This window comes from Bos grunniens, chromosome 10 (assembly GCF_055505025.1).
Source record: "Bos grunniens cultivar Pamir isolate PY7600 chromosome 10, Bosgru_T2T1.0, whole genome shotgun sequence".
Taxonomy (NCBI): domain Eukaryota; kingdom Metazoa; phylum Chordata; class Mammalia; order Artiodactyla; family Bovidae; genus Bos; species Bos grunniens.
The window spans coordinates 65,089,113-65,116,721 of NC_141174.1; the positions used below are offsets into that span (position 1 = coordinate 65,089,113).

The following is a 27,609-nucleotide window of genomic DNA, read 5'->3' on the forward strand; positions in this document are numbered from 1 at the left end:
GTGAGAAATGCTCTTAAAAAGTGACCTTTGACTCATCTCCCTCCCATATTCACCCAAATTTGAGTCTTCCTCCTCCTAATTTTGTTTTATAATCCTATTTCCTGTAAGTTTATTCTTTTTCGCCATGACTGGCCCCACCCTTGCTGAGTCCCTTAATACCTTACACTTAACTTAGTAATAAAATTTTCTGTTGGTTTCCTTGTCTCCTAACATTGCCCCCTCCAATCCATCATCTTCAGTGACACCCACTAATTCTTCTTGAAACAATACGTTGACTACATTATTACACATCAGATACTCTCAAGTCTATTCAAATTCACATGGCTGTGCCAAGGCATATTTCCAGTTTACTGGCTCATTAATTCTATCCATGAGCCCTCTGATTTATCCAAATTTTATTCTTTTCCACTCCCTGAACAGGAGTTGTACTTCCCCTTATTTCTGTTTGTTTATTCTGTATCTCTGCTTATATTGCTACCATCTCTCCAACTTCCCCCCATGCTTAAGCTGCATATTCTTTCAGACCCCACTCAAAAGCTATGTTTACAAATGTGTGTTCCCAATTGTCTGTGAATTTTTTCTTTTTTTGCCCTATTAAAGTTATTAGTTATACCACTTACATGGCTTACAGTTTTTTACTTTGATTGTGTATGTGTGTCTGTCTGACTATCTTAATGTTTCCTACAGGTTTGCAGATCCTGTTGAGGTAGCTCTAATAACACATAGAACAATTTTGTGCTTGTATTTATTTAATAGTAAATATTTATTGAATGATATATTAATAATAAAGTAGGTAACTTATCAGTTTATTTGCATTCTTATTTTCCTTTTAGGAAGAACTCTTACTAGTGGCTTATAAAGAATGTCACAAAGCTGTGATGAGGTGCAGTACAGGTTTCAAATCTAGTAGCAAAACAGTAATACAATTGTGTGGTCATACTTTGGAAACTAAGTCCTACAAAGTATCTGAAGATCTTGTAAGCATACATCTGCCACTGTCTAGGACTCTTGCTGGTGAGTGTTTATTTGGTTCTTGCGTGTTTCTATTAGCTTTGTTTTCTGTAGATAGTCATATTAAAATCAGTACTGCTTTTGTGAGCACTTACTTAGATCAAATACTGCAGTTAAGAACTGTCACTGTCCTTCAAAGAGCTGTGACCAGACATGTCAGTGTGTTTGTTTACCTGGATCTTTTGTTATCTGGGTCAACTCATGGATCCTCATAGTATACACTTTAGGACCAACTTGGTAGCTTACTGCCTAACCAAGCGTATAGGAAAATCTTGTTGCAGTTTTTTCACCCTCTTCTCTATCTGATTGCACCAGTGATTCTGTCACTATTCCTTTCACCACTGAAAGAAAGAAATCATAGATTTCCTTCAATCATCCTTTGATTTGCTCTTCCATGTAAATTGGCCCTGTCAGGTTTTTTTCTTCTTTTAACAACTTTGTTGAAGTGTATGTATTTATATTTTTGTGGTGAAATATACATAAAATTTACCATTTTAATCATGCTTAATTATATGATTCAGTGGTGTTAAGTATATTCACATTGTTGTACAACCATCACCACCATCCATATCCAAAATTTTTTCACCTTCCCAATCTGAAATTTTGTACCCATTCAACATAGCTTCTCATTCCTTGTTCACTGTCATAGAAATTTTCTGTCTCTATGACTTGACTACTCTAGGTATCTCATATAAGTGAAATCATTCTTGTATCCTTTTATAACTGGCTTATTTCACTTAGCATAATGTTCTCAAAGTTCATCCATGTTGTGATGTGTATAAGATTACCTTCACCTTTAAGGTTGGATAATATTCCATAGTGGGCTTCCCTGGTAGCTTAACTGATAAAGAATCCACCTGCAGTGCAGGAGACCCCAGTTCCTGGGTCAGGAAGATCCCCTGAAGAAGGGATAAGCTACCCACTCCAGTATTCTTGGGCTTCCCTGTGGCTTAACTGGTAAAGAATCCACCTGCAGTGCAGGAGACCTGGGTTCAATCCCTGGGTCAGAAAGATCCCCTGGAGGAGGGCATGGCAACCCACTCCAGTATTCTTGCCTGGAGAATCCCCATGGACAGAGGAGCCTGGTGGGCTATAGTCCATGGCATCGCAGAGTCGCACATGACTGAGCAACTAAGCACAGAACAATATTCTATAGTTTGTATACCACATTCTGTTTATCTATTCATCCTCCAGTAGATGTTTAGGTTGCTTACAACTTTTGACTATTGTTGAATAATGTTGCCATGAACACAAGTATCCAAATATCCTTTTGAATCCTTGTTTTCAGTTCTGGAATTATACACCCATAGAGTGGTATTGCTGGATCATAAGATAATTCTAGTTTTTAATTTTTTGAAGAGCTACCATACTGTTTTCCATGGCAGCTGCGCCAGTTTACATTCCCAACAACAGTGCACAAGGATTCCAATTTCTTTACATCCTCATCAACATTTGTTATTTTTTCTTTTAAATAACCATCCTAATGAGTGTGAACTGGTATCTCCTGTGGTTTTGATTTGCATTTTCTTAATGATTAGTGATACTGAGCATTGTTTCCTGTGCTTACTGGCCATATGTATTTCTTCTTTGGAGAAATGTCTGATCAAGTCCATTGTCTATTTTGTAATCAGATTTTATTGTTGAGTTATTGGAATTCCTTGTATATTCTGGGTATTAACTGCTTATCAGATATATGATTTTCTGATATTTTCTTCCATCCTGTGGGTTGCCTTTTCACTCTGTTGTTCGTGTCCTTTGATGCACAAAAGTTTTTAATTTGGTATAGTCTTAATTTATTTTTCCTTTGATTACCTATGTTTTTGATGTCATAGCCAAGAAATTATTATCAAATCCAATGTTGCAAAGTCATTTCCCTATGTTATATTCTAAGAGTTTTATAGATTTAGCATCTGTATTCAGATTGCTGATATCAGTGTTAGGTAATTTTTGTATGTGGTATAATTGACATGTGATTTTATGTCACTTCTATTTTTACAAAAAGAAATACCTAGATTAGTTTTTATTTCTTTTTATTTTATTGAGATATAGTTGATTTACAATGCTGTGTTAAATTTCTGTTGGACAATAAAATAGTTAAGTTATATATACATATATATATATATATATACACATACACACACACATTTGTATATTCTTTTTTCATAATGGTTTATCACAGGATATTTAATACAGTTCCCTGTGCTATACAGTTTTTATTTCTTTTGATACTTGGTTTGTGAGGAAAATAATTTCTTAGGAAGCAGCATAATATTTATATATATATAAATAATACAATGTAGGATCTTAAATATGTTAGTAATACTGTGTTTCAAAATTAGAAATCAAAACTTTGCATTCTGAGGCATCATATCTAAGCTCAATTAATGTATATTTAAATTTCACAAGTTTTCAAACTTGATGAATTAACTGGGAAACAAATCAACTGGGTTTATTGCTTTCTCATCTTTTTCATTTTTTAACTTTTAGGTCTTCATGTGCGTTTGAGCAGGCTGGGTGCTGTTTCAAGACTGCATGAATTTGTGCCTTTTGTAAGTGACTATTAAATTCTGACTTGCTTATATTCTATTTCTAAATACCTCTTGGTTGAGTGGGAAGAAAAAGATATTTTGAAACCTACCTGAATAATTCCCAGTTAATAATTTTATGTCTGTGTCCTAGAACATTGAAACCTGAATCATGGTGACTTGGAGTCCTCTAGTTCAAGCCCTTCCATTTTACAGATGAGAAAATGGAGCAATGTATATAGTGCCATAGCATCCAAACCTCTGAGAAATATTGACATTGATCTCACTCTGTTTCAGGAGGATTTTCAGGTAGAGGTACTGGTTGAATATCCTTTGCGTTGTCTGGTATTGGTTGCCCAGGTTGTTGCTGAGATGTGGCGAAGAAATGGGCTCTCTCTCATTAGCCAGGTATGGCAAGGCGTATTATTCATATTATGTGTTCATTTTCTGCTTGCTTTTTCCTTTATTAATTTATATTTTACTTTGTATCCCTGGATTCTGCTCAGTATTTTTGTTTTCCAGCTCTTGTGTAAACTCAAGGAAGTTCTAGTGACCATATGGACATTTTCTTTAATCCTCTTAAGTGGATAGGTCAGGTGAAAGCCGGTAGTACCAGCAGAAACTTTCCCACTAATAGATGTCTTTTCTGAAGATTACCTTACTTGGGAACTGTGAACTTCCTACCACCAGTCTTAATTGAACAGCATCTTACAATTTTTCCCTCTGTTTTAGAGCAAATAAGGAGAAGTGCTTTTCCTGAAAGATGGGGAAATGAATTGTAAAGATACTGCTTAGGAGAAAAATGGCATTGATTGATTGTAGGAATTTGGTTTACTTTTTTTGAAGTGGGTGTTTTAAACTTAGTATGTTTTTCTCTGCTCAGTCATGTCCAACTCTGTGACCCTGTGGACTATAGCCCGCCAGACTCCTCTGTCCATGGAATTTCCCAGGCAAGAATGCTGGAGTGGGTTGCCATTTCCTCCTCCAGGGGATTTTCCGGACCCAGGGACTGAACCTGGGTCTCCTGCATTGCAGGCAGATTCTTTACTGCTAAGCTACGGAGGAAATTCTTGCAATTGAACTTGGTGGGGGAGTCAGTTACTTTGTTACACATTTTGAGAATAATAACTAGTATAGAGCATTTTAAACTCTGAAGTATTTTCATGCATATTTTCTCACATCATCCTCCCAAATCCCTTAAAATGATTCATAAATTTACAGCTTCTTTTTTTTCTGCTACAAAGTAGTTCTTGGGGTTTCTAGTTTAGAAAAAATTTAAAGAATAGTTTTTGCTGAGAATTTTGTTTGAAATAAAATGATTCTCTTAGCTTCTGTTCTACCTTTTATTTTATAGGTGTTTTATTACCAAGATGTTAAATGCAGAGAAGAAATGTACGATAAAGATATCATTATGCTTCAGGTACCTATTTAAATTTGTTATGATATGTGTCATAACCTTCCTTCCTATATTCTTTGTAATAGGAGAAGATATTATAACATAATAACTTTTTTATAACTTATTATTGTATTATACTTTTATTTACTTAAGTTTTTCTCACTGTTGAGATGAATATAGAATCATAGAAGCAGAAAGGACTGCTACATTATCTTCTGCAGATTTACCTTATTCTCATAGCCCTATTACTAGAGACAAAATGTTTCTCCATTTAATACATAGAACTATGGGACTTGATTTCTTTCACAGATTGGTGCATCTCTAATGGATCCCAACAAGTTCTTATTACTGGTACTTCAGAGGTATGAACTTGCTGATGCTTTTAATAAGACCATATCCATAAAAGACCAGGTACGTGATAGAAACTGATATGTAAATTAATCCAAAGAAAATATTAATGTTAACTATTTTAATCATATATAAGATTATTTATTTATATATGTATATCTCCAAGCACCACACACATACATAAAACATACATGTACTTCTGAATGTACATACATATACTCTTTTTACTCTGTAAAAATTAGAATGTAGTTGGCCCTCCATATACATGGATGCAGAATCCTGACCTACTAGTCAGTATATATAAGGGACTTGAGCATCTGTGGATTTTGGTATCTGCAAGGGTCCTGGAGTAATCCCCTGAGGATACTGAGTGATGACTGTATACAGATTAACAAAAAGGAGAAGAAAATCAAATGAAACTCTGCCTCCTAGAAATGATTTTAAAGTTTTGGTGGTGTTTATTTTTAAAGGAAAAATTGAATCTTTCATATGTGCTATTTTGCAATTTGCTTCCTGTGCTTAATGAAGTATTGTGATACTTTTTTTTCTTGGCATTAAAGAAGTATATAACTGCATCATCTTTTTTAACTTAATTTTTAATGGCTGTGTAATATTGCACTTTATACTTTAGTCTCCTATTGCTGAAGGGGTTTTTTGATTTTTGTTGCTCTTATGAACATCTCTGCACCTCAAGGTTTAAATACTTACCTACTTATTTTGTTAAAATAAATTCTTAGGGGTAGATTTGCTGGAGAATGCAGCATACCCTTTCTTATGTTTCTTGAATAGATATTGTCAAACTGACTCTCTCTAGCAGTATATACATCTGTAATGGCACTGGTACTTTGTTGATCTAATGTGTGAAAGATGGTGTTTAATTTTTGCAGTTTTTTAGTTATCAGTGAGGTTGACTTTGTTTTCATGATTATTGACTTTTTTTTTCTCCTTTTTGTTAGTGAATTATCTGTTCCTGTCCTTCACCTTTTTCCTGTTTCTATAAAAGTTCCTTATTTAGTAAAGATATTCTTTATTTGTATTTATTACCTTTTTTCAGTTTATAGTTTGTCTCTGGAGTTTTATCACCTCTTCATTGTTTTAATATTTCATACCAGTTTATAAAGTAGCCTTTGTAATTTATGAATTACATTATTTTATTCTTCAAATTAGAAGTCACTTACAAAGGCACAAAGAATAGGATACAAAATACAAAGCTAATTTTGTCATGTTTTTATACTCAGTGAAAATGAGTATCTAATTTACTATAGTATTTAAGTAACAGGTGTTTTAGGGAGGTGTACACTCACCATAGCTGTTAGTTACATATTTGTAGCCACTGTCTCACCAACCCTGTTAAGAAGGAAGCCATAGTACAGGGAAGGTTAAAGGTTAAAGAATTCTTTTGCTGACTGAAGGCTTGGTGGATAATAAGGATAATAAAAACAATAATAATATTTAGCAATTGTTATTGAGTTCTTCGGAGAAGGCAGTGGCAACCCACTCCAGTACTCTTGCCTGGAAAATCCCATGGATGGAGGAACCTGGTAGGCTGCAGTCCATAGGATCGCGAAGAGTCGGACACTACTGAATATCTTCACTTTCACTTTTCACTTTCATGCATTGGAGAAGGAAATGGCAACCCACTCCAGTATTCTCGCCTGGAGAATCCCAGGGAGGGCAGAGCCTGGTGGGCTTTGCCATCCATGGGTTCGCACAGAGTTGGACACGACTGAAGCAACTTAGCAGCAGCAGCAGCAGCATTGAGTTCTTATTACATGCTGAGTATTGTGACCTTGTAGAGTTTGAAGTCAACAAAAGGGAATTATTCATCTCATAATTCTCTGTTGCTGTGGTCTGAAAGAAAATACTGGATTGGCTGGACTGTCAGTCTGATCCCCCCAAAAATGTGTGTTTTATGGTGGCTTTTGGTTCTTATGTAACTAATTTTTTCTTTTATAATTCTACAGGATTTGGTTAAGCAGTATAATACCTTAATAGAAGAAATGCTTCAAGTCCTCATCTATATAGTGGGTAAGAGTAAAAGATGTTTTGAAACAGAGCATGAGTTACTTTATAGAGAGAACATTAGTAAGAACTCTAAGTTACTTTGTTCTTCTCCCAAATATAGCAGAGAATATTAGAGATTGACATGACTAATGTGATTGATATGTTTAGAAACTCACCTTTAGAAAAACACAGCTATTACATCTTCATTTTTCAATACCTGATTTGTAATTGTTTGGACTTGTTTGTAGAGGTCTGGAAAATAAGTACCCTAGTTAGAAACATAGATGTAAAATAACTATATGCTAAGGGCTAAAAATTTTATATATATATATGTAAAATTTCAGTGTAACATACATCTAAGTAAGATGTATTTTCATCCAGTTCTATTAAATTATTTTGTGCCAATATTGGCCTTACTTCTGCTTTTATATATTCTATATTATAGTCTCTTGATTTTACCAGCTGTGTAAAAGTTCTTAACTTCTTATTCTGGCTCTTGTTTTTTACTTTACTGTTGGAGACACTGCTTTGTATTAATAGTTCCTGGTAAGGATTCTAGCCATTAGCCAAATCTGAAAACATGGGTATATTTTACTTGCTGTTTGTCAGGGGCTAGTTGCTGGACTAGCTGCTTGTCTCAGCAGAAAGTGTGGTAAACCTTCATTGCCACATGAGATGTAAATCTTTCAGGCACCAACTCTTCTGAAATAATTCCAGAGTATTCCATAGGAAACTTCTGGAAAAAAATGGACAAGTTAAAAATGTGCAAAATATTTTTAAGTTGATGATATACATTACTAGATTACAAAACTTGAGGGGAATTTTTGTGTTTGTTCTTGGAATACTATGAAGAATTTCTGCTACTGCATATTAATACCATATATTAGAGTTGTCAATAGGTTTTGGTATTTTATATTTTCACTATTTTACTATTGCTATTATATTGCTGTTATTTTGTTTACCTAAATTCATTGGATATTTCCTTCGATGTCATTTTATTTTTAGTTAATACTTGCTACATTTCTAAGTTTATTACTTTTAAGAGCCATCATTTTTTAAAAAGTGTATGTATGTGTAAAATCTCTGGTAATATTACAGAGAAAACATCAATAAGTGTAAAAGATTTGGATTAAGAATCATAAGATCTAGTCTTGACCTTGCTATAAACTAACAAGAGCTAGTCTTGACCTTGCTATAAACTATCAAGAGCATGCCATTTACATTTTCAGGGGCTCAGATTCTTGATTTGTAAAATGTAAAAGTAATCTACATGATCTGTAAGATTCTTTCTAGCATGAAACTTACAGAGGGTACTGTTCTAGGGAAAAAATGAAAATTACAATGTATTTAAAGAGTAATGAGTCTGTTGAGAGTGAATTAAACTAACAAAATCTCATTGTTTTGCTGATTTGTAGAATTCAGATCTCTTAGACAAAAAAAAAAATCCTGTCTTTGTACTCTAATTACCCTCTTATATCACAAGACTTTGTACACATTTAGTATTGAAATCATTAAGTACTATTGAATGCTGTGGCGTAAGATCAAATATATCAACTCTTCTTGAGGCATTGGGAATTAGATGCTGTTGACACCAGTGACATTCCCATAGTTAAAATTAGCTGTTTTCTGTCTCCATTTGGCAGTTTATTGAGATAAAAAATAGAAATCTGATCATGTGGTCATGCTGGCAATAGCATCCATTTCTGACACACATTACTGTTTTGTCATTTAGCCTATAGAGACATTTTTAAGTATTTTGTCTTTTAGTTTTCACTTTGTTCTTTCTTAAATAACAAGTAGAGACAAACTTGAGAAAGATCTTGAAAGAAAAGCTGTTGTTTCATGATCTTTTGTTGCTGCTGTTCAGTTGCTTAGTTGTGTCTGACTCTGTGACCCCATGGACTACAGCAAGCCAGACTTCCCTGTCCTTCACCATCTCTTGGAGCTTGCTCAAACTCATGTCCGTTGTGTTGGTGATAACATCCAACCATCTTGTCCTCTGTCATCCCCTTCTCCTCCTGCCTTCAATATTTCCCAGCATTAGAGTCTTTTCCAATGAGTGAGTTCTTTGCATCAGGTGGCCAAAGTATTGGAGCTTCAGCTTCAGCCTCAGTCCTTCCAATGAATATTCAAGGTTGGTTTCCTTTAGGATTGATTGGTTGGATCTCGTTGCTGTCCAAGGGACTCTCAAGATCTTCTCCAACACCACAGTTAGAAAGCACTAATTCTTCAGTGCTCAGCCTTCTTTATGGTCCATCTCTCACAGCCATACATGATTACTAGAAAAACCATAGCTTTGACTATACAGATCTTTGTTGGCAAATTGATATCTTTCCTTTTTAATATGTTGTCTGGGTTTGTTATAGCTTTTCTTCCAAGGAGCAAGCATCTTTTAATTTCATGTTGTCCCATAATGGCCACTACCCACTTTTCTGTTTTTTTGATTAGTAATACATGCTTATTTAATTGAGAGGCTTTGTTTATAATATTTGAGTGTGTGTGTCTAAGTTAAGACAAGCCCTGTGTTACTCAGATCTCTGTATTTTTCTTCCTCTTTCAGCATATAGACTGTTGTTCAGGTTTAGAAACATGTTCAAATAACTTTTGGTCACTCTCTCATAGATTTGATTTAATGTAGTGTTCTTTATTTACGTGGAAAGCAATTAACTCTTACTTTTTCTTTTCATTTTTGTATTAGGAGAGCGTTACGTACCTGGAGTGGGAAATGTGACAAAAGAAGAGGTCACAATGAGAGAAATTACTCACTTGCTTTGTATTGAACCCATGCCACACAGTGCCATTGCCAAAAATTTACCTGAGAATGTAAGTCCAGTTTTATTTTTTTACTCCATTCGCATCAAGATGGGATAGTTTTTTCTTTTTCTCTAATTGGAAGCTCTTGAAGTTTTAGGAAAATCTATTTTGATTTTCAGATATAAAACTCTCACCATTAATTTTTTAGTGGTATAAACCTTAATTCTGGGCTTTGGGGCATTAGGTAACATTTTAGGGATATTCTGGCTATTTAGAAAACACCTTAGAGCAATAAACTCTTTAATTTTTTTTTACTTTAACCTAAATTTTCTCCAGAGGAGGAGATAACTTTGTGAAATACTGAAACTATTTGGGTGGTGTGTTAGTCTGGGTCTTCTGAGAAGCAGATGTCAAGACAAAACATTTAAGTTTTTATTAGGAGTAATGACTGTGAGAGGATTGATGAGGGAGCTGGGAAAGGCTGGGGGAGCCATCAAACTGTAGTGCAAGTCTGATCCCAGATGAAGAAAGAGGGAAGGAAGATTAGGTAGGAATGTCCTGGACTGCTGGGTAGTCTAATCAAGATTTGGTGCCTTCCCACGCCTCCCTGAGTAAGCCTGCATTAGTGTCTCTGTTCCTCTAACTGGAGGTCTGCAGGGTGCATTCTCATAGCCGTCCCAGGTGATCTTTACATTCAGTATTGTTGATATTTAAGCAGTAATCCTACAGATTATAAGTCATATTTTTAACACATATTTTTAAATTATGCATTAGAACAATGATTCTTATAAGAGGTTAAACTTGCCTTTACTATCAAGGCTTTCCAGAGAAGTAGAATAAAAAGAAGCCTTGACTCTTGGTCATTTTTCTTCCAAAATATCCATAGTGCTTTTCTAGTTTCACTGTTAACTGATTCTCAAACTTTAACCATATCACCTTCATAATTTCTGCACATCTGTCTACCAATTTTAGAAATTACTAGTACATTTTAAAATTAACTTACATTTTCCCTTAGCATCTTTTTAAGCAACAATACAATAAAATAGTAGGTTTGACATTCTAGATTAATTTTTTCTTAATACATGTTAAGATAAATGAATAATTGTTCAAAAATTTAAGGATATATAACTGTGCCACCTAAAAACAATTTCACATACCATCAGTTCAGTTCAGTCACTCAGTCATGTCCAACTCTTTAGGACCCCATGGACTGCAGCATGCCAGGCCTCCCTGTCCATCACCAACTCCCGGAGTTTACCCAAACTCATGTCCATTGAGTCAGTGATGCCATCCAACCATCTCATCCTCTGTCATCCCCTTCTCCTCCCGCCTTCAATCTTTCCCAGCATCAGGGTCTTTTCCAATGAGTCAGTTCTTCGCATCAGGTGGCCAAAGTATTGGAGTTTCAACTTCAACATCAGTCCTTCCAATGAATATCTGGGACTGATTTCCTTTAGGATGGACTGGTTGGATCTCCTTGCAGTCCAAGAGACTCTCAAGAGTCCTTTCCAACACCACAGTTCAAAAGCATCAATTTTTCAGTGCTCAGCTTTCTTCACAGTCCAACTCTCACATCCATACATGACTATTGGAAAAACCATAGCTTTTACTAGATGGACCCTTGTTGGAAAAGTAATGTCTCTGCTTTTGAATATGCTATCTAGGTTGGTCATAACTTTTCTTCCAAGGAGCAAGCGTCTTTTAATTTCATGGCTGCAGTCACCATCTGCAGTGATTTTGGAGCCAAAAAAAAAATACATACCATATTCAAATAAAATACATACAAAAAATAAATAAATACATACCATAAACACCATAAATAAATACCAAAAAAATACATACCATATTTTGCAAAAAAATAGCAAGCTTTAATGTATACCCTTACTTTCCACTGCTTTCAAGTACTTTTTTAAAGGAAGCTAAATTTCTTAATTTTTTGCAGCACTGTAGGAGCCTATGAGCTTGCTTTAGTATATTGACTAAGTCCTTATCCTGATTTTAAATGACTTCATTTAAAAAAAAAAAAAAAGATTCCTTGTTGGGACTTCCTGGTAGTCCAATGGTTAGGACTCTGCCTTTCCACTGGAGGGGTCATGGGTTCAATTCCTGGTTAAGGAACTAAGATTCCACATGTGATGTAGCTTGACCAAAAAGAAAAAGAAAAATTTTTTGTTAAAGGGAAAGTTCAAGCCAATTAAAAAAAAAAAATTACAATTGCAGAAGCCAGCATATATTTGGACATCTACTTGCCTGGAAAATCCCATGGACGGAAGAGCCTGGTAGGCTGCAGTCCATGAGGTCGCTAAGAGTTGGACATGACTGAGCGACTTCACTTTCACTTTTCACTTTCATGCATTGGAGAAGGAAATGGCAACCCACTCCAGTGTTCTTGCCTGGAGAATCCCAGGGACAGAGGAGCCTGGTGGGAGGCCGTCCATGGGGTCGCACAGAGTCGGACGCGACTGAAGTGACTTAGCAGCATATATGTGTTTTACCATAGATCCTATTTATTTTGTTACCTTGGTTTTAGGGATTAGTTCAGCATGGACATGTGCTTAAATGATTTGGGTGAATAACATACTAGATAAAGAAAATAACAGTTTCTTTGAATTACTGGTTGTATGTGTATACATATATGGTAAATTTAGATTAAATTTCTTCCTTAAGCAATTTATACAGGCATCTTACCTCTGTTAAGAAATCCATCCCTCAAAGCTAATAGGTTTTAGACCTAATTTTTAAATATTGGAAATTGATCTTATTTTGAATTATTTTTAAAATACTCAGAAATGTCTTGAAAGGGTATTTCAGTTCACAGTAAGAGAAAACAAAGTCATTATGTGAAGGTAAAAATAACAAAAATATCATTTCAACAGGAAAATAATGAAACTGGCTTAGAGAATGTCATAAACAAAGTGGCCACATTTAAGTAAGTACTTAATATTTATGCTTATTCTGAAAGGTAGGTCAATCTTTGTCTTGTAATTTGAATTCTTGTAGAAGTTCTGAAGTTCTTTTCTGAACTCCTAAAAGCAAAATTCAAGTGTAGACAGAAAGGGTGAGGTCTAGGGGTGCACTGAAGGCACTTAGTACCTGTATGCTGAAGAAGGGAGTGTTTTTTGGCAAATCAATGAGAGATATCCACTTTTTATGTTAGGTGACTTAATAAGTAAGCAAACCTTTCTGATAATCTCTTTCCCATCAATTCTAAGCCATGACTTCATTTATTCTATTAAATTTTCATTTTGTATACTTATTTAAAATTTTTCTCTGCTAGGATTAAAATATTTTGCAATCGTTTGATTCTTTGAGATGTGTAAAATGGAAATAAGATTTTAAAAGGTTAATTCTTGAAATTAAAATAATTGATACTAGTAGTGAATTTCTACTTGTTATTGTCATGAACTAATAGATAAATTGCTAGTGTCAAATACCTTTAAAAATAGAATATAGCTTTTTTATGCTCTAGTAATATTCACTAAGATATTTCACTTTGATAGAGAGCAAAAGCTGTTTAATGTGCCGTAATACGCCTTTTGGCTTTAGTGTTTTTCCTTATAGTTCTCTATAGAGGATTCAGTATTTCATTTGAATTTACAATTTCCTAAGGACATGATATCTTAACTACTATTTTAGATTTCGCCTTTGACAATGCAAGCTTTAGTTGAATAGGCAGTCTTAGGCTTCAGAGGCTAAAAACAAAGCCTTAGCGATTAAGTAGAGCATGGGATCAGATCTACATGGTATAAAATAAACTTTTTCATATTTGTTTAAATTTCATAATTATGAGACACATCTGTTACCAGGACTTTGAGCTTACAGTGTTAAATTTTTTAGTTTATTTTCATGAAATGAAATTTGTCATTCAATTTAAGCAAGCTGAATGAGATATGATTGTTTTCTTTCTCTTGATTTTAAGATTAAATTTTAGGTTCTTACTTTGTGTTACTTTATACTTCAAGGGTAGTGCAGTTCACCTCTGTATTTTCTGTCTTTTTAGGAAACCAGGTGTATCAGGCCATGGAGTTTATGAATTGAAGGATGAATCACTGAAAGACTTTAATATGTACTTTTATCATTACTCCAAAACACAGCATAGCAAGGTATGAAAAGTTACCCTCTTCGATAAATAAACCAAAAATGCTTTAGGCTTTCCAGCTCCATAGACAATCCCCTGGTTTTTCTGTAGTTTCATACTGGTTTTCATTATTAGAGGGCATTATCTTACCCAAGAAATTAAAATTGAATCAATAATACTATCTAGTATGTAGTCACTATTCAAATTTTCCTGATTATACCAAAAATATTCTTTATAATTATGTTGGGGTAGGAGGATTCAATCAAAGATCATGCACTTCATTTGCTGTCATGTTTCTATAATCTCCTTTAATTGGGAATACTCTTTTTGCCTTTTTTTTGTTTTTCATAACATTCACATTTCTGTCAATGTCAACTAGTATAGGCTAGTTGTCTTTTAGAATACCCAATATTCTGGATATGTCTAATTTTATTCCCATGAGTAGATTCAAGTTAAGCATTTTGGAGCAAGAATACTACATAGGTGACATATTGTATCTCATCAGTAGACGCATAATGTCTGTTTGTCCTATTAAGGATGATGTTAAGTTAGATCACTTTGTTAAGGTGATGAGTGAAGTTAAGTTAGATCATTCAGTTAAGTTTGATGTCTGGCTTTGTTGTTATAAAATGAATGAGTTCCAGTTTTAGTACAATGCCCTGTATATAATAGACGCTAGGTAAATATTGTTGACTGAAAGAAATGGGGAGCTAAATTAATGATGAGGATTATTACCATCTATTTTGCAGTGACCTTCCCTAGGACGATGATTTTGTTTCTGGAATAAGGTAGCATTTGCATACATATTTCAGTATGTAAAGTATTTTGGTAGGTTTCCTGCCTACTTTAGAGTACTCCATTTGTTTCATGCTTGTCAAGTGTTATATTTTAAGATAGGCCTTTTTTTTTTTAATATATATAGGCTGAACACATGCAGAAGAAAAGGAGAAAACAGGAAAACAAAGATGAAGGTAAAAGTGAGATTCTAAATTGACTGACTTTGTATTCTGATTTTGTAGCAGCAAAGCATATAGTGTTTTGTTTTTGTTGTTTTTTTAAGTGAGCAACTAATGGAATGCAAAGAACCCTTTGTTTCTTGTTGACATATTAAGACATAGCGTACATCAATGGTGACAGAATTTTAAATTTTAACAAATGGAGTTCATTTTGGGTGACTTACATAGTGACTCATATTTCCCATAGTATTAATGTTTTCAGTGCTTTAAAGATAACAAAGATCCTATGTTGTTTTGCATATAGTATATGATTCTGATATTTGAAATTTAACATGTCTGATAACCCAAATAAAATAGTAACTGCTTATCTCTTCTGACATTGATCTCCTCCCCACCTTAGCATTACCACCACCACCACCTCCTGAATTCTGCCCTGCTTTCAGCAAAGCAGTTAACCTTCTCAATTGTGATATCATGATGTACATTCTCAGGACCATATTTGAGCGGGCAGTAGATCCAGATTCTAACTTGTGGACTGAAGGAATGCTCCAGATGGTATGTATACTGAAAATATTTTCTCTCTTTCAGATACTTTCTCTACTTCATAGAGGTCTTCAGGGCCTGGAGAAGTCTACCTTTCTGACCTTCAGTTAGAACCACAGCTAGAGCACCTGAGACCTAAAAGCCATTGAAAACAGCTCAGATGTGGCAGAGATTTCCTTGTGACACAGTCTCAGACTTTCAGGATCCTTACTCTTGGGAATAATTTACATTAAAAAAAAAAAAAAAAACAGAGGAAAAATGGAAAAGGCCTATTCCTGCTAATAATAAATTGGCATGTCATTATCGTATCACAGTTTCCTATATTTTTTGTTTCACATGTACTGTTTCATAGAGTTGTTTGAGACTTAGCTCATTAAATGGAAGCAACTATTTTTTTCTCCATAGTGTTATAGATAAGTTACTTAATAATGTCACCTTTGGTAGCTATAATTGGTACTTATTTAGCACCTGCCTAACTGAATTTCCTTGACTGTAACTGATCTAGAGGCTGTAAATGATGTCATACTCTATGTGTGTCTCACATTTTTTCAATAACAGTGATAAATAAATGCACTAAAACTTTCAACCCATAGAGACATATTTGAAGTCAAAAGTTAAAATTTTTCTTTCTGCCTCCTAGCACCCTGTCTAAAAGGTTTGTGTCTTTTGGAATTAATTCCGCATTAGTGCATATAGGCCTAACACATGCTCAGTAGCTGCATATTCCATTATGGACATCTATGATGCATTTAACTATCTCCTATTAATATGCTTTTAGGTTGTTTTTAGGTCTTTGTATAACAAAGAACTGGAGAAGGAAATGGCAACCCACTCTAGTATTCTTGCCTGGAGGATCCCATGGATAAAGGTCCATGGGGTCACAAGAGTCAGACATGATTAGTGACTAAACCACCACCAACCATAACAAAGAACACTTTCCAGGTGGCTCAGTGGTAAAGAATCTGCCTGCCAGTGCAGGAGATGTGGCTTCAATCCCTGAGGAGGAAATGGCAACCCACTCTCGTATTCTTGCTGAGAAGATTCCATGGACAGAGGAGCCTGGCAGGCTACAGTCCATGGGGTTTCCAAAGAGTTGGAGATGACTTAGCAACTAAACAACAGAATCCTACTCATGAGGGCACACACACACACACACATAATAAAGAACACTAAAATGAATGTTGTATTTGTATACTTAAGTAAGTGAATCTATCACACTGATTCCTAGTTCTGGGTCTATACGTTTACATTACTAATAGATATTGTCTACTTGGCTTCCAAAAACATCATACTGGTTTACTTTCCCATTACCAGCGCGATGAGAAATGCCTGCTTCCTAACACTTTTGTCACTCCTGTATTATAATAAGCTCTAAAATTTGCTATTTTAATAGGTGAAAAATAGATGATCTTGTTTGTTTCACTTACATTTCTTTAAGTGAGGTTGAACGTTCTTTTTTTTTTTACTGTGCCATGCAGCTTGCCCTGAGCAAGGATCTAACCCAGGCCAAGGCATTGGAAGCCTAGAATCTTAACCACTAGGCCACCAGGGAACTCCCAAGGTTGAACATTTTTCATATGTGTATATATCATTTCTTTCTCTGTGAACTGTTTGTTCTTAAACTTTGCACATTTTTTTACCTGTTAGATTGCTTACTTTTATACCTCTATTTAAAATATACTTACCTGAAGAAGTGCAGTTCTAAAGATCTTGTCCTATTTTCCTCTTTCAGGCATTTCACATTCTAGCATTGGGCTTACTAGAAGAAAAGCAACAGCTTCAAAAATCTCCTGAAGAAGAAGTGACATTTGACTTTTACCATAAGGCCTCAAGTATGTTTTAGTATCATTTTCAGCAGTTTTAGCTAATTGCCAATTTGTAATGGAAAATTTAATTCTAATGGAGTTTTTTTCCCCCTTATTTATTTTTTTAATCTATTTTTTAATTGGAGGAAAATTGCTTTACAATGTTGTGTTGGTTTCTGCCATACAGCAATGCAAATTAGCCATAATTATACATATATCACCTCCCTCTTTAGTTTCTCTCCCCTCCTCCCATCCCACCGCTCTAGATCATCACAGAGTGCTGGCTGGGCAACTTCTCACCAGCTATCTATTTTACACATGGTGGTGTACATATGTCTGTGCTACTTTCTTCATTTGCCTCACTCTCTCCTTTCCCCACTGTGTCCATGAGTCTGTTCTCTGTCTGTATCTCCTTTCCTTCCCTGAAAATAGACTTGTCAATACCATTTTTATAGATTCCATATATATATATTAATATATGATATTTGTTTTTCTCTTTCTGACTTACTTCATTCTATATAATAGGCTTTAGGTTCATGCACCTCACTAGAACTGACTCAGATGTTTTCTTTTTTTATGGCTGAGTAATATTCCATCTTGGGGCTTCCCTTGTACCTCACTTGGTAAAGAATCTGCCTGCAGTGCAGGAGACCCGGGTTTGATCCCTGGGTTGGGAAGATCCCCTGGAGAAGGAAATGGCAACCCACTCCAGTATCCTTGCCTGGAAAATCTCATGGACAGGGGAGCCTGGTGGGCTGCAGTCCATGGAGTCACAAAGAGTCGGGCACGACTGAGTGACTAACTCATAATATTCCATTTTATATATGTGCCATATCTTCCTTATCCATTCATCTGTCAATGAACATCTAGGTTGCTTATGTGTCCTACGTAAATAGTGCTACTGTGAACATTAGGATACATGTGTCTTTTTCAGTTATGGTTTTCTCAGGGTATGTGCCCAGTGGTGGGGTTATTGGATCATATGATATTTTATTCCTAGTTTTCCTACTGTTCTCCATAGTGGCTCTATCAATTTACATTCCCACCAACAGTGCAAGAGGGTTTCTGATAAAGTTTAGTTAGTCCTTAAGACAAAAAACTCTGAAATTGCTTTAAATCTTTTCCTAGCATCTTTAGTTTTTAAAATTTTCAATAGTGCAAATAATGTTTTTTAATCCTCACAACAATCCTTTTACTGCACAATCTCATCCCCCTTTTGTGGAGGCTGCATACACTGAAGGTTTCTTACTTTCATTCCTTGTCACAGTATTATCAAATATATGCTGCTATATCAACCATAATATTCAGAGTTCCCATCTATGAAAGTTTTGATGTTTCTGAATTTAAAATGATTGCAGAAGTCTGAGTGAATGATAATGTGTTTTGCATCGTTTTCAACCTGAAAGAGCAGGATAGGTTTAGATTAGATTTTTGTTAAATGCTACATCATTAAGACAGTTTTTTCAGAGCACATTCCAGGAACATTTGATTTATAAAATCAATAAGAGAAAAGCATCTCATTTTCTATTTAAACACTTTTTTTTTTTTAGATTCTTGCATACAGCCTAAACCTATTCAGTTTATAGGTATGACTGCTCTCACTTCCATATTTTGGGGCGCTTTGTTTCTCAGTAAGTATTTTTACTAGACAGCGAGCAAAGTAGAGGAAAGGCAAGAGACAGATCACTAAGGGTACTTTTCACTTCACAGACCCAGTAGAAGATGTACAAGAGAGACCTAAAGTAATTCCAGTTTTTCAAGTTATTTAATTTAGTATTTGGTACTTCGTGTGATTGCGGAGTCTTCCATTGAAAAATTAATGTAGCTAAGGGATTGAGTCCAAACTTTATCAATGTGAATAACATTAACTGTAAATTAAAATTTATATGTAATTATGAAGTACATGTTTATGATGTAGAATTTTTGTGTTTTAAAAAAGGATTGGGAAGTTCAGCCATGAATGCTCAGAATATACAAATGCTTTTGGAAAAACTCAAGGGGATTCCACAGTTAGAAGGCCAAAAGGACATGATTACGTGGATACTCCAGGTAAACTTAAAAATAAACGAATCATATCTGGTTTAAATATTTAAGAATCCTCTGCATGCCTCTAAGATTAAATCATAGTATTTGCTAATTGTAAAATTATTTATTACTGATCTTCATGGTCACTTGTAATTTTTCATGTTAGTAATACTAATTTGCTGCTGCTGCTAAGTCGCTTCAGTCGTGTCCTACTCTGTGAGACCCCATAGACGGAAGCCCACCAGGCTCCCCCGTCCCTGGGATTCTCCAGGCAAGAACACTGGAGTGGGTTGCCATTTCCTTCTCCAAGGCATGAAAGTGAAAAGTGAAAGTGAAGCCGCTCAGTCATGTCCGACTCTTTGCAACCCCATGGACTGCAGCCCACCAGGCTCCTCCATCCATGGGATTTTCCAGGCAAGAGTACTGGAGTGGGTTGCCACTGCCTCCTAGAGTTACACTATTACAATCATTGATCATATATCAAACTATACATTTGATCAGCTGTTTCAAGTCTAGTCATCATTTCCGTTGAAGGTTCAGTCATATACTTGGTAATACAAAAAATAGTAATCTTGTGAAACAAGCAAAATACAAATGGTATAGTTAATAACATTAGTGGAATTAAAAGTAAATATTTTAGCTGTGAGCCTCTCATACCAGTTTTTTTTTAAAGATTGTCAAGACTAGGGAATGGGTCACTTAGAGCAGTAATCTGATTTTTCATGTGGTTCAAATGTGTTACATTAAAGGATTTATCAGGTACAAAAATACAGCGTTCAGTTTGAATTATAGCACAGATATCTCCCTGAGATGCTGTAAGGTGTCAAGGGTCTTGCAGTTGTGTAGCACTGCCTTTCTCATCATAGAGATCTCAGAATTCAATAGGCTAATAGCCCGGTTACTATCATTTAAAGCTTATGAAAATTGTCAAGGCTTAGATGTGGTCAGTTACATCCTGCAACCCCATTGAAGGCACACACACACACACAAGCTGCTAAATGGTTATACCAGTAGAATACAGATCTTTGACCCATTGGGATCATACCAGTGGTAGATTGGTTGGGGTTACCTGTAATTTGTTAACATGTATGACCTTAAATTCATGGGAATCCCAGGCTACACCTTTGTATCATCCCTGTAGATGTCAAGGCCATAAATTAATGCCACAAATCCACTGAGTTCTATACCAATCACTCTCTCTAAGGGTAATAACAGGCATAGTTCATAAAGCACCCAGCCTTGTCTCATAATTACCAGGTTGATCATTTTTAGTATGATTTAACCGTTCCCGACATAGAGGAGCCTTTAAACTTAAATGACCATAGCCTGGTGTTAACCATGTTGATCCTCCCCATAATTGTAGGAGTTTTCCTTTTAATAGATGAGAAGTTAATTTTTTTTGAGACTTAGCTCATCACTCCAATTGAGTTTAAATGACCCTAAGAGGAAACTTAAATCTATGGCCAGCTTCTGAGCAGGTATTTTTAATTGGCCAGGTGAGAGGATCCCATCTAGAATTATTATGAATAGATAGAACAGGACATTTCCCTATGTTTTAGTGGAGGAGTCTTTTTAATAAATTAAAATTTGTTTTATTAGTAAATATGTATTGTAAAACTGCTATGTGCCATGCTCATTTCTAGGCTCTGAAAAAGACAGATAAGGTGCTTGTTATCATAGAGTATACACTGAGGTACAGACAATAAACAAAAAATACCAGGATAATTCAGTAGATAAGTAGGGGCAACTTTATATGGGTAATCAGAAAGGCTGGCTTTAGGTAGTAACTTGGAACTGAAAGACAGGGAGCCAATCTTACAGTAATCTGGGAAGGTACTCCAGATTGAGGAGGCAGCAATGCAAAAGCACTGAGGTGGCCAGAGAGAAGGCTAGTGTGACTGGAACATAATGGGGGAGGTAGAGAAAGGTAAAGTCAGGCAGCAAAGTCAGAGGCGTTGCCAGGGGCCAGGTCATATAGGATCTTAGAGGTCAAGGGTAAATGGATTGTAGGGACAAGAATAAAAACAGGAACACCATTAAAAGGACTGCAGTAAACCTGGTGAGAAATGAGCCATGACGTAGGCTAGGGGGCAGATGGCAAGAAGCTGGACTGATTCAGGTATAATGTGGCAGTAGGAACTATAGAACTTGCTGATAGATTTGATGGAAGGAATGAGAGAAATCAAAGATGACTTAACTTGGAGCTTGAACTGTTAAGTGGATGGCAGTACCTTTGAGAAGAAGTTGATGAGGTGTAGAGAGGTCAGGAATGTTACTTTAATGGAAAACCCTCCAAATGGAAACATGAAACCAAGGTTATGAAGTTTCTTCTCACTGTATTTATTAAAATATTTTTATGTTATCAGCTAGATATTATTTTGATAATTAGAATATAGTGTTTTTTGCCACATTTATATCAATTGGAGATCTTTGTACTGCTTTGTAATTCAAGCAGTCTGTTCTTTTGATTACTTAATCAGAAATACTTCTTAAACAAGTGTGATATAATTTGATACGCAACTATAACATAATGTTATTACCAAGATTTTTCTTGAAGCAGATTTCATAATTTAGTATTTTTCTTAAACTTACCAATATGATCATTTTAAAATATAAAACAAAAACAAAAGAAGTGAAGTAGATAACTATTTTATAGATTTCATTCATATGTGGAATATTATGGGGAGGGAGGAGGGTTCAGGATGGGGAACACATGTATACCTGTGGTGGATTCATTTTGATATTTGGCAAAACTAATACAATTATGTAAAGTTTAAAAATAAAATAAAATTTAAAAAATTTTAAAAATAAATAAATAAACGAATAGATCAAAACCAATCACATATATACAGAGACCAGAGTAGTGATTACCAGAAGGAAGGGAGTAAGGGGAGAGTGAAATGGGCAAAGGAAGTCAAACTGTATCATAACGATGGAAACTAAGCTTTTGATGTGAGCATGCTATAGTGTATGGAGATGTAGAAATACAACATTGTGTATGTGAAACTTGTAGAATGTTATAAGCCAATGATAACCTCAATTAACAAAAAGTGAACTGAACTGTCATTTAGTCCAACATTTATATCCTGTGTAAATGGTGTTATAAATTGGAGATCTGGCCCTGAAAGTTTATTTTTCTATTACATACCAAAGTTCATTGTCAAACTATATGAAAAGCACAAATGTCTGATCTTACAAACATTAGATGATAATCCAAATGATTAAAGTTTTAAGTTCTTTGTGGGAGGTTTCCCACATGAAACTGAGGCTCTTTCAAAATATAAATACTGTAAGTTTTATGGATGTGATATCTTATTTCTGGAATCTTAATATTTATTAATAAAAATGAGATAGCTCTTCCCGGGCACTGACTGTGGAGGTAGCCATCTCCTACTTGGCATTATGGCCACTCTCATAAAGCCCAAGATTGTCAAAAAGAGGACCTGAGGACCAAGAAGTTCATCTGGCACCAGTCAGGGCAATATGTCAAAATTAAATGTAACTGGAGAAAACCAGCATTGACAGTGGGATGCCAGAAGACTCAAGGGCCAGATAATGTTGGGAGCAACAGGAAAACAAAGCACATGCTACCCAGTGGCTTCCGAAAGTTCCTGGTCCATAACATTGAGGAGCTTGAGGTGCCGCTAGTATGCAACAAATCTTACTGTACACCAAGTCTTATTGTACAAACAAATCTGTCTCCTCCAAGAAGTGCAAAGCAGTTGTGGAGAGAACAGCCCAGCTGGCCACCCGAGTCACCAGTCCCTGTGCCAGGCTGTGCAGTGAAGACGAGTACACAACACATGTGCATGTTGTGTCAATAAAACCGTAAAACTCAGACATGAAAAGAGCAAGATAGATCTGTATAAGCTACTTGCAAACACCTCTAAAGATAAATGATTCAGTGAAAATGGAAAGTAGGAAACGACATATACTAGTAGGATCAGTTTTTATGAGACTATATATAAAGAAATATATATTCTAATTTTTTTTCCTGCAAAGAAATGCTAATTATCTTTAAATTTAGTTGATTTGGGCGAGAGGGACTGGCATCAGGAAGAAAAGATTTCACTTTCCGTATCATATCTTTGTCTTTATGTCTTTGCACTAGCAATGTTATTTGAAATTAAAAAAAAAAAAAAAATTCCCCTAGAAAATAGAGGTATGCTTATCCTGCAGACTGATTCTGCTGATTTTTGCTATCTTCAAACTTCTTTTTAGCTGAATTGCTACTTATTACGTATTTATATGTATGTGTGTATGCATGTGTGTGGGTGTGAGTGTGTGTGTAAACAGCTTAAGTCAAAAACATTTGGAAACATGACAAAATCAGATGAGTTAATTTTTCTGTTCTGCTCAATTTAACCAAACTTTAACCAGACTTTTTTTTTTTTTTAACATTTCATCTGTTTTTCACAGATGTTTGACACCGTGAAGCGATTAAGAGAAAAATCTTGTTTAATTGTAGCAACTACATCAGGATCAGATTCTATTAAGAATGATGAGGTAATAACATTATAATGACGGAGATAATTCATCTCTGTCTTTGAACTTCACTGGCATGAGGGACTGCTTCTGTTACGTTACAAGGAACCTATTTATTGTAAGGTATATAGGAAAAGCAGAGGAAATTGCTTTTCAATGGAGCTCTGTTGAAAAATACCATATTTTATTAATTTTTGAAGTATTTTAATATCAGGAGTTGGAATGTCTTACAATCCATGCCTTCTTATTATTTAATCAGCAACATTCATAGTGGAACACAGGATTATGGTGCATCTTAGGTTCAATAAAATGCAATAATATTTAGGTTATGAATTTTTCCATAGTATAATGAATCAGGTTTTGAGGATTCTAGTCTTAAAATTGTTGAAATATTTTTACTTGCGGTTATTAACTATCTTTTCTAAAAGAAAAACACTGGTCTTAAGTTAAAATAAGTAAAAAGACACCAATATATCTCAGTAATGTTGTTAACATTCTCATTCTTAGCAATGGGTCTAGGAGTAACTGTTAGACATCACCAAGTTGATTTTAAATTGATTAAATGTCAGTCGTTAAATGGTTGACAGGTGATTCAGAATTACTATTTAACTTTGTTTTTTAATATATCTGCATTGAATATGAAAGGCAGTTTGTTAGATATTTAAGGTACTTGGCCTTTTAAGTTAAATTTTTTTTTAATGAGTTAAATTATTGATGTAAACAAAAGAGCAGTTAGTTGTATGATGTGATGAAGCCTGTATGTTGATTTTGAGACATCAGATTGAATCTGAGTTTACTATAGGAAATTTTTCCTAAGTAAACAGTATATGTAGATTTTAACAATGGATTTTACCTAATTTTTGTGGTCTCTCAATACTCAGATTACTCATGATAAAGAAAAAGCAGAACGAAAAAGAAAAGCTGAAGCTGCTAGGCTGCATCGCCAGAAGATCATGGCTCAGATGTCTGCCTTACAGAAAAACTTCATTGAAACTCACAAACTCATGTATGACAGTACATCAGAAATGTCTGGGAAAGAAGACTCCATTATGGAAGAAGAGAGGTAAAACAAAAGCAAAACCAAAAATTAGCAGTTCAGTTTTTCTTGGAGGAAAAATTACATATTCACTTTTAAATAGTGTCTTTTCAAAATATATTTTAAAGTAAGCACAGTTACTCTACTTTTAAGCCAGCAAAGGCACAGTGAAACCTCTTAGTGGATGTAATTTTATGTTGATGCACAGTTAAAGTATGCAGTAAAGTTTGTCAGGAACCTTTACACACAAAAAGATATGAAGATGGAAACAGCAAAGATCAGCTCCTGTTCTCTTGTATGTGAGGGCTTTTTTAGGTGCATTTTTTAGTTCATATATTCCACCTTATTTTTTATGAGTTCCAATAAAAATGACTGCTGTTACTATAGAATGGGAAAAAACAAAAACAGCTCTTCACCATGTTAGTTTTTCTTTTTTTCTAAAACAGAAGACAGTACTTAGACTTATAGTCATGGAGAACACACTGGAATATGTGTACATGTGTGTGTGCTCAGTTGTGTCTGACTCTTTACAACCCCATGGACTGTAGCCTGCCAGGCTCCTCTGTCCATGGGATTCTCCAGGCAAGAATACTGGACTGGGTTGCCATTTCCTCCTCCAGGGGATCTTCCCGACCAAGGAATGGAACCCGTGTCTCTTGTATCTTCTGCATGGACAGGCGGATTCTTTACCACTGCACCACCTGGAAAGCACATTGGAATGAGAATCAGTAAACCTCGTTTTCCGACTATATGACAATGGTGTGCTCTTAGGGAAATGAGTTAACTTTCTGAGAGCAGTGCACTGTGGGCTGTTATTTAGATACAGTAAGTAAAGGGAGGAGGCAAAATAATGGTACTTTGAAAGCATTCCAATTTAAAATATTGAAACTACCTTCTATGCTTATTTTTAAAAACAAGCTTTCAATGCTCTTTAAAATGATGTGAGTTTTGGATACTTTTAGGAAATTGTGCTTTTACAATAACAGTAGGAACATTATGCTATACATAATACATCTGTTATCCTGAAGCTGAGCACCCTGGCAAAGAATCACAAAGATTATTGACTCAATATTGTAAAGATTAAAATACATATATATGATGGTAAACTATCCTGGGATGACAACAGTAGTAAAACTAAAAACTAATACAAAATTTAAAGCAAGTAAAAGTCCCAGCCCCCTCAATATTACATATTAACAATATATTATTTGTTAAGTAATGAACAAGGGACTATTGTGTATTTATTTAAATGAGAGGTTTAAGCAGAAATGTACTCAGAATTAATTAGTGGCCCTAATGCTTTCAGAATATTTTTATTGCCTGATTGATTGTACACATAATATATGTATTGTCATTGAGAACAATTCACAGTAACACAGTAAGTTCCCTTTAACCATCCTCTACATTCCTGGTCCATCACCTATAGCCATTGTTATAAATAACTGTTGTTCTAGGTGTCTTTCTACACATTAGTAAACATGTGTATGTGAGTAATAATGAATCTTGTTTTGTGTGTTTTAGTGGCTTTTTAAAATTTTATCATACTTTGTCTGCAGCTTGCTTTTTCACTCTGTCTTTTAAATCTTTTCATGTCAATACTGATAGATCTGGAGTGTAGATTCTGCATCATTCTTCACAACTGCTGCATAGTATTACATATTATAGATATCCAGTATTTATCAGATTTTGGACACAAGGTGTTTTTCCCCTTATTTCCCAATTTTCCCATATTACAATGTGTCAGAACATTTTTATTTGTCCCCTTTTGCAATTCTACAAGTTCTTCTCTAGGGTGGAATCTATTAAATGAAAGGACTGGGCTATAAGTATTTAAAATTTTAGTAGATACTACCATGCTATGCTATGCTATGCTATGCTATGCTAAGCTAAGTTGCTTCAGTCATGTCCAACTCTGTGCGACCCCATAGACGGCAGCCCACCAGGCTCCCCCGTCCCTGGGATTCTCCAGGAAGAACACTGGAGTGGGTTGCCATTTCCTTCTCCAGTGCATATTGCCCTCCAAAGTAGTTTGCCCAGTTGTCTACTCCCAGCAGTGTATAAAGAGTTCCTATTTCTTTCATTCTCACCAATACGTAAAATTATCAGCACTTGAAAATATTTGATATAATCAAGATTATAAATTTGTGCTGTTCTGAAGTTCCCTGATTAGTTAGTACTAGGTGGAGCATCTTTTCTTATGATTATTCACTAGCCTGTTACAGTTTGTCTTCCAGTTATCCTTTGCCCATCCATTTTGGGTACTCTACTTTTGTCTTACTGATTTCTAGAAGTCCTTTAAAATTATAGATATTAAAGTTTGTTCCATGTTTCCCATATTTTTCCCTGTTTAAATTAATAATGAAATTTTAGCTATAGCAAATTTTCAGTGTTAATAAAGAGAGATTTGTTGGTTTTTTAGAGTTTTAACTGTTTATATCTTGTTTAAGTAGGCTTTTCCTATCCCAGGATAACAAATATATTTTCTTGAGTACTGAATGAAATCCTGCACTCCTTTCTGCCCTCCCTCAGAGATACTCTGGTTATCTTATAAGAATTTTCACTGTGCTGTTACATACAAATATATGTAGCCATGGAATGTGTCATTCAGCCTTTTGTTTTATTTGCATAAGTGGCGACAGTTTC

General features: G+C 35.0%; 1 protein-coding gene and 1 pseudogene across 3 annotated transcripts in view; both read left to right on the forward strand.

Annotated features, from left to right (window-relative positions):
• The window catches only part of UBR1 (ubiquitin protein ligase E3 component n-recognin 1), a 154,597-nt gene that overhangs the window by 60,517 nt on the left and 66,471 nt on the right, over window positions 1–27,609 (forward strand). For all 3 annotated transcript variants that reach the window (XR_015134868.1, XR_015134869.1, XM_086321677.1), the window contains exons 15-29: window positions 834–1,014; window positions 3,499–3,560; window positions 3,834–3,944; window positions 4,891–4,956; window positions 5,242–5,343; window positions 7,245–7,308; window positions 9,983–10,107; window positions 12,915–12,967; window positions 14,039–14,141; window positions 15,039–15,087; window positions 15,473–15,627; window positions 17,348–17,447; window positions 19,360–19,469; window positions 23,865–23,951; window positions 24,812–24,993. Coding sequence is in view for 1 of the 3 variants with exons in the window: in XM_086321677.1 (XP_086177803.1) it covers window positions 834–1,014; window positions 3,499–3,560; window positions 3,834–3,944; window positions 4,891–4,956; window positions 5,242–5,343; window positions 7,245–7,308; window positions 9,983–10,107; window positions 12,915–12,967; window positions 14,039–14,141; window positions 15,039–15,087; window positions 15,473–15,627; window positions 17,348–17,447; window positions 19,360–19,469; window positions 23,865–23,951; window positions 24,812–24,993 (1,550 nt within the window). In the remaining 2 variants the exon portion in view is untranslated. The remainder of the gene's footprint in view (window positions 1–833; window positions 1,015–3,498; window positions 3,561–3,833; window positions 3,945–4,890; window positions 4,957–5,241; window positions 5,344–7,244; window positions 7,309–9,982; window positions 10,108–12,914; window positions 12,968–14,038; window positions 14,142–15,038; window positions 15,088–15,472; window positions 15,628–17,347; window positions 17,448–19,359; window positions 19,470–23,864; window positions 23,952–24,811; window positions 24,994–27,609) is intronic.
• LOC147364687 (large ribosomal subunit protein eL32 pseudogene) lies at window positions 22,701–23,356 on the forward strand (annotated as a pseudogene).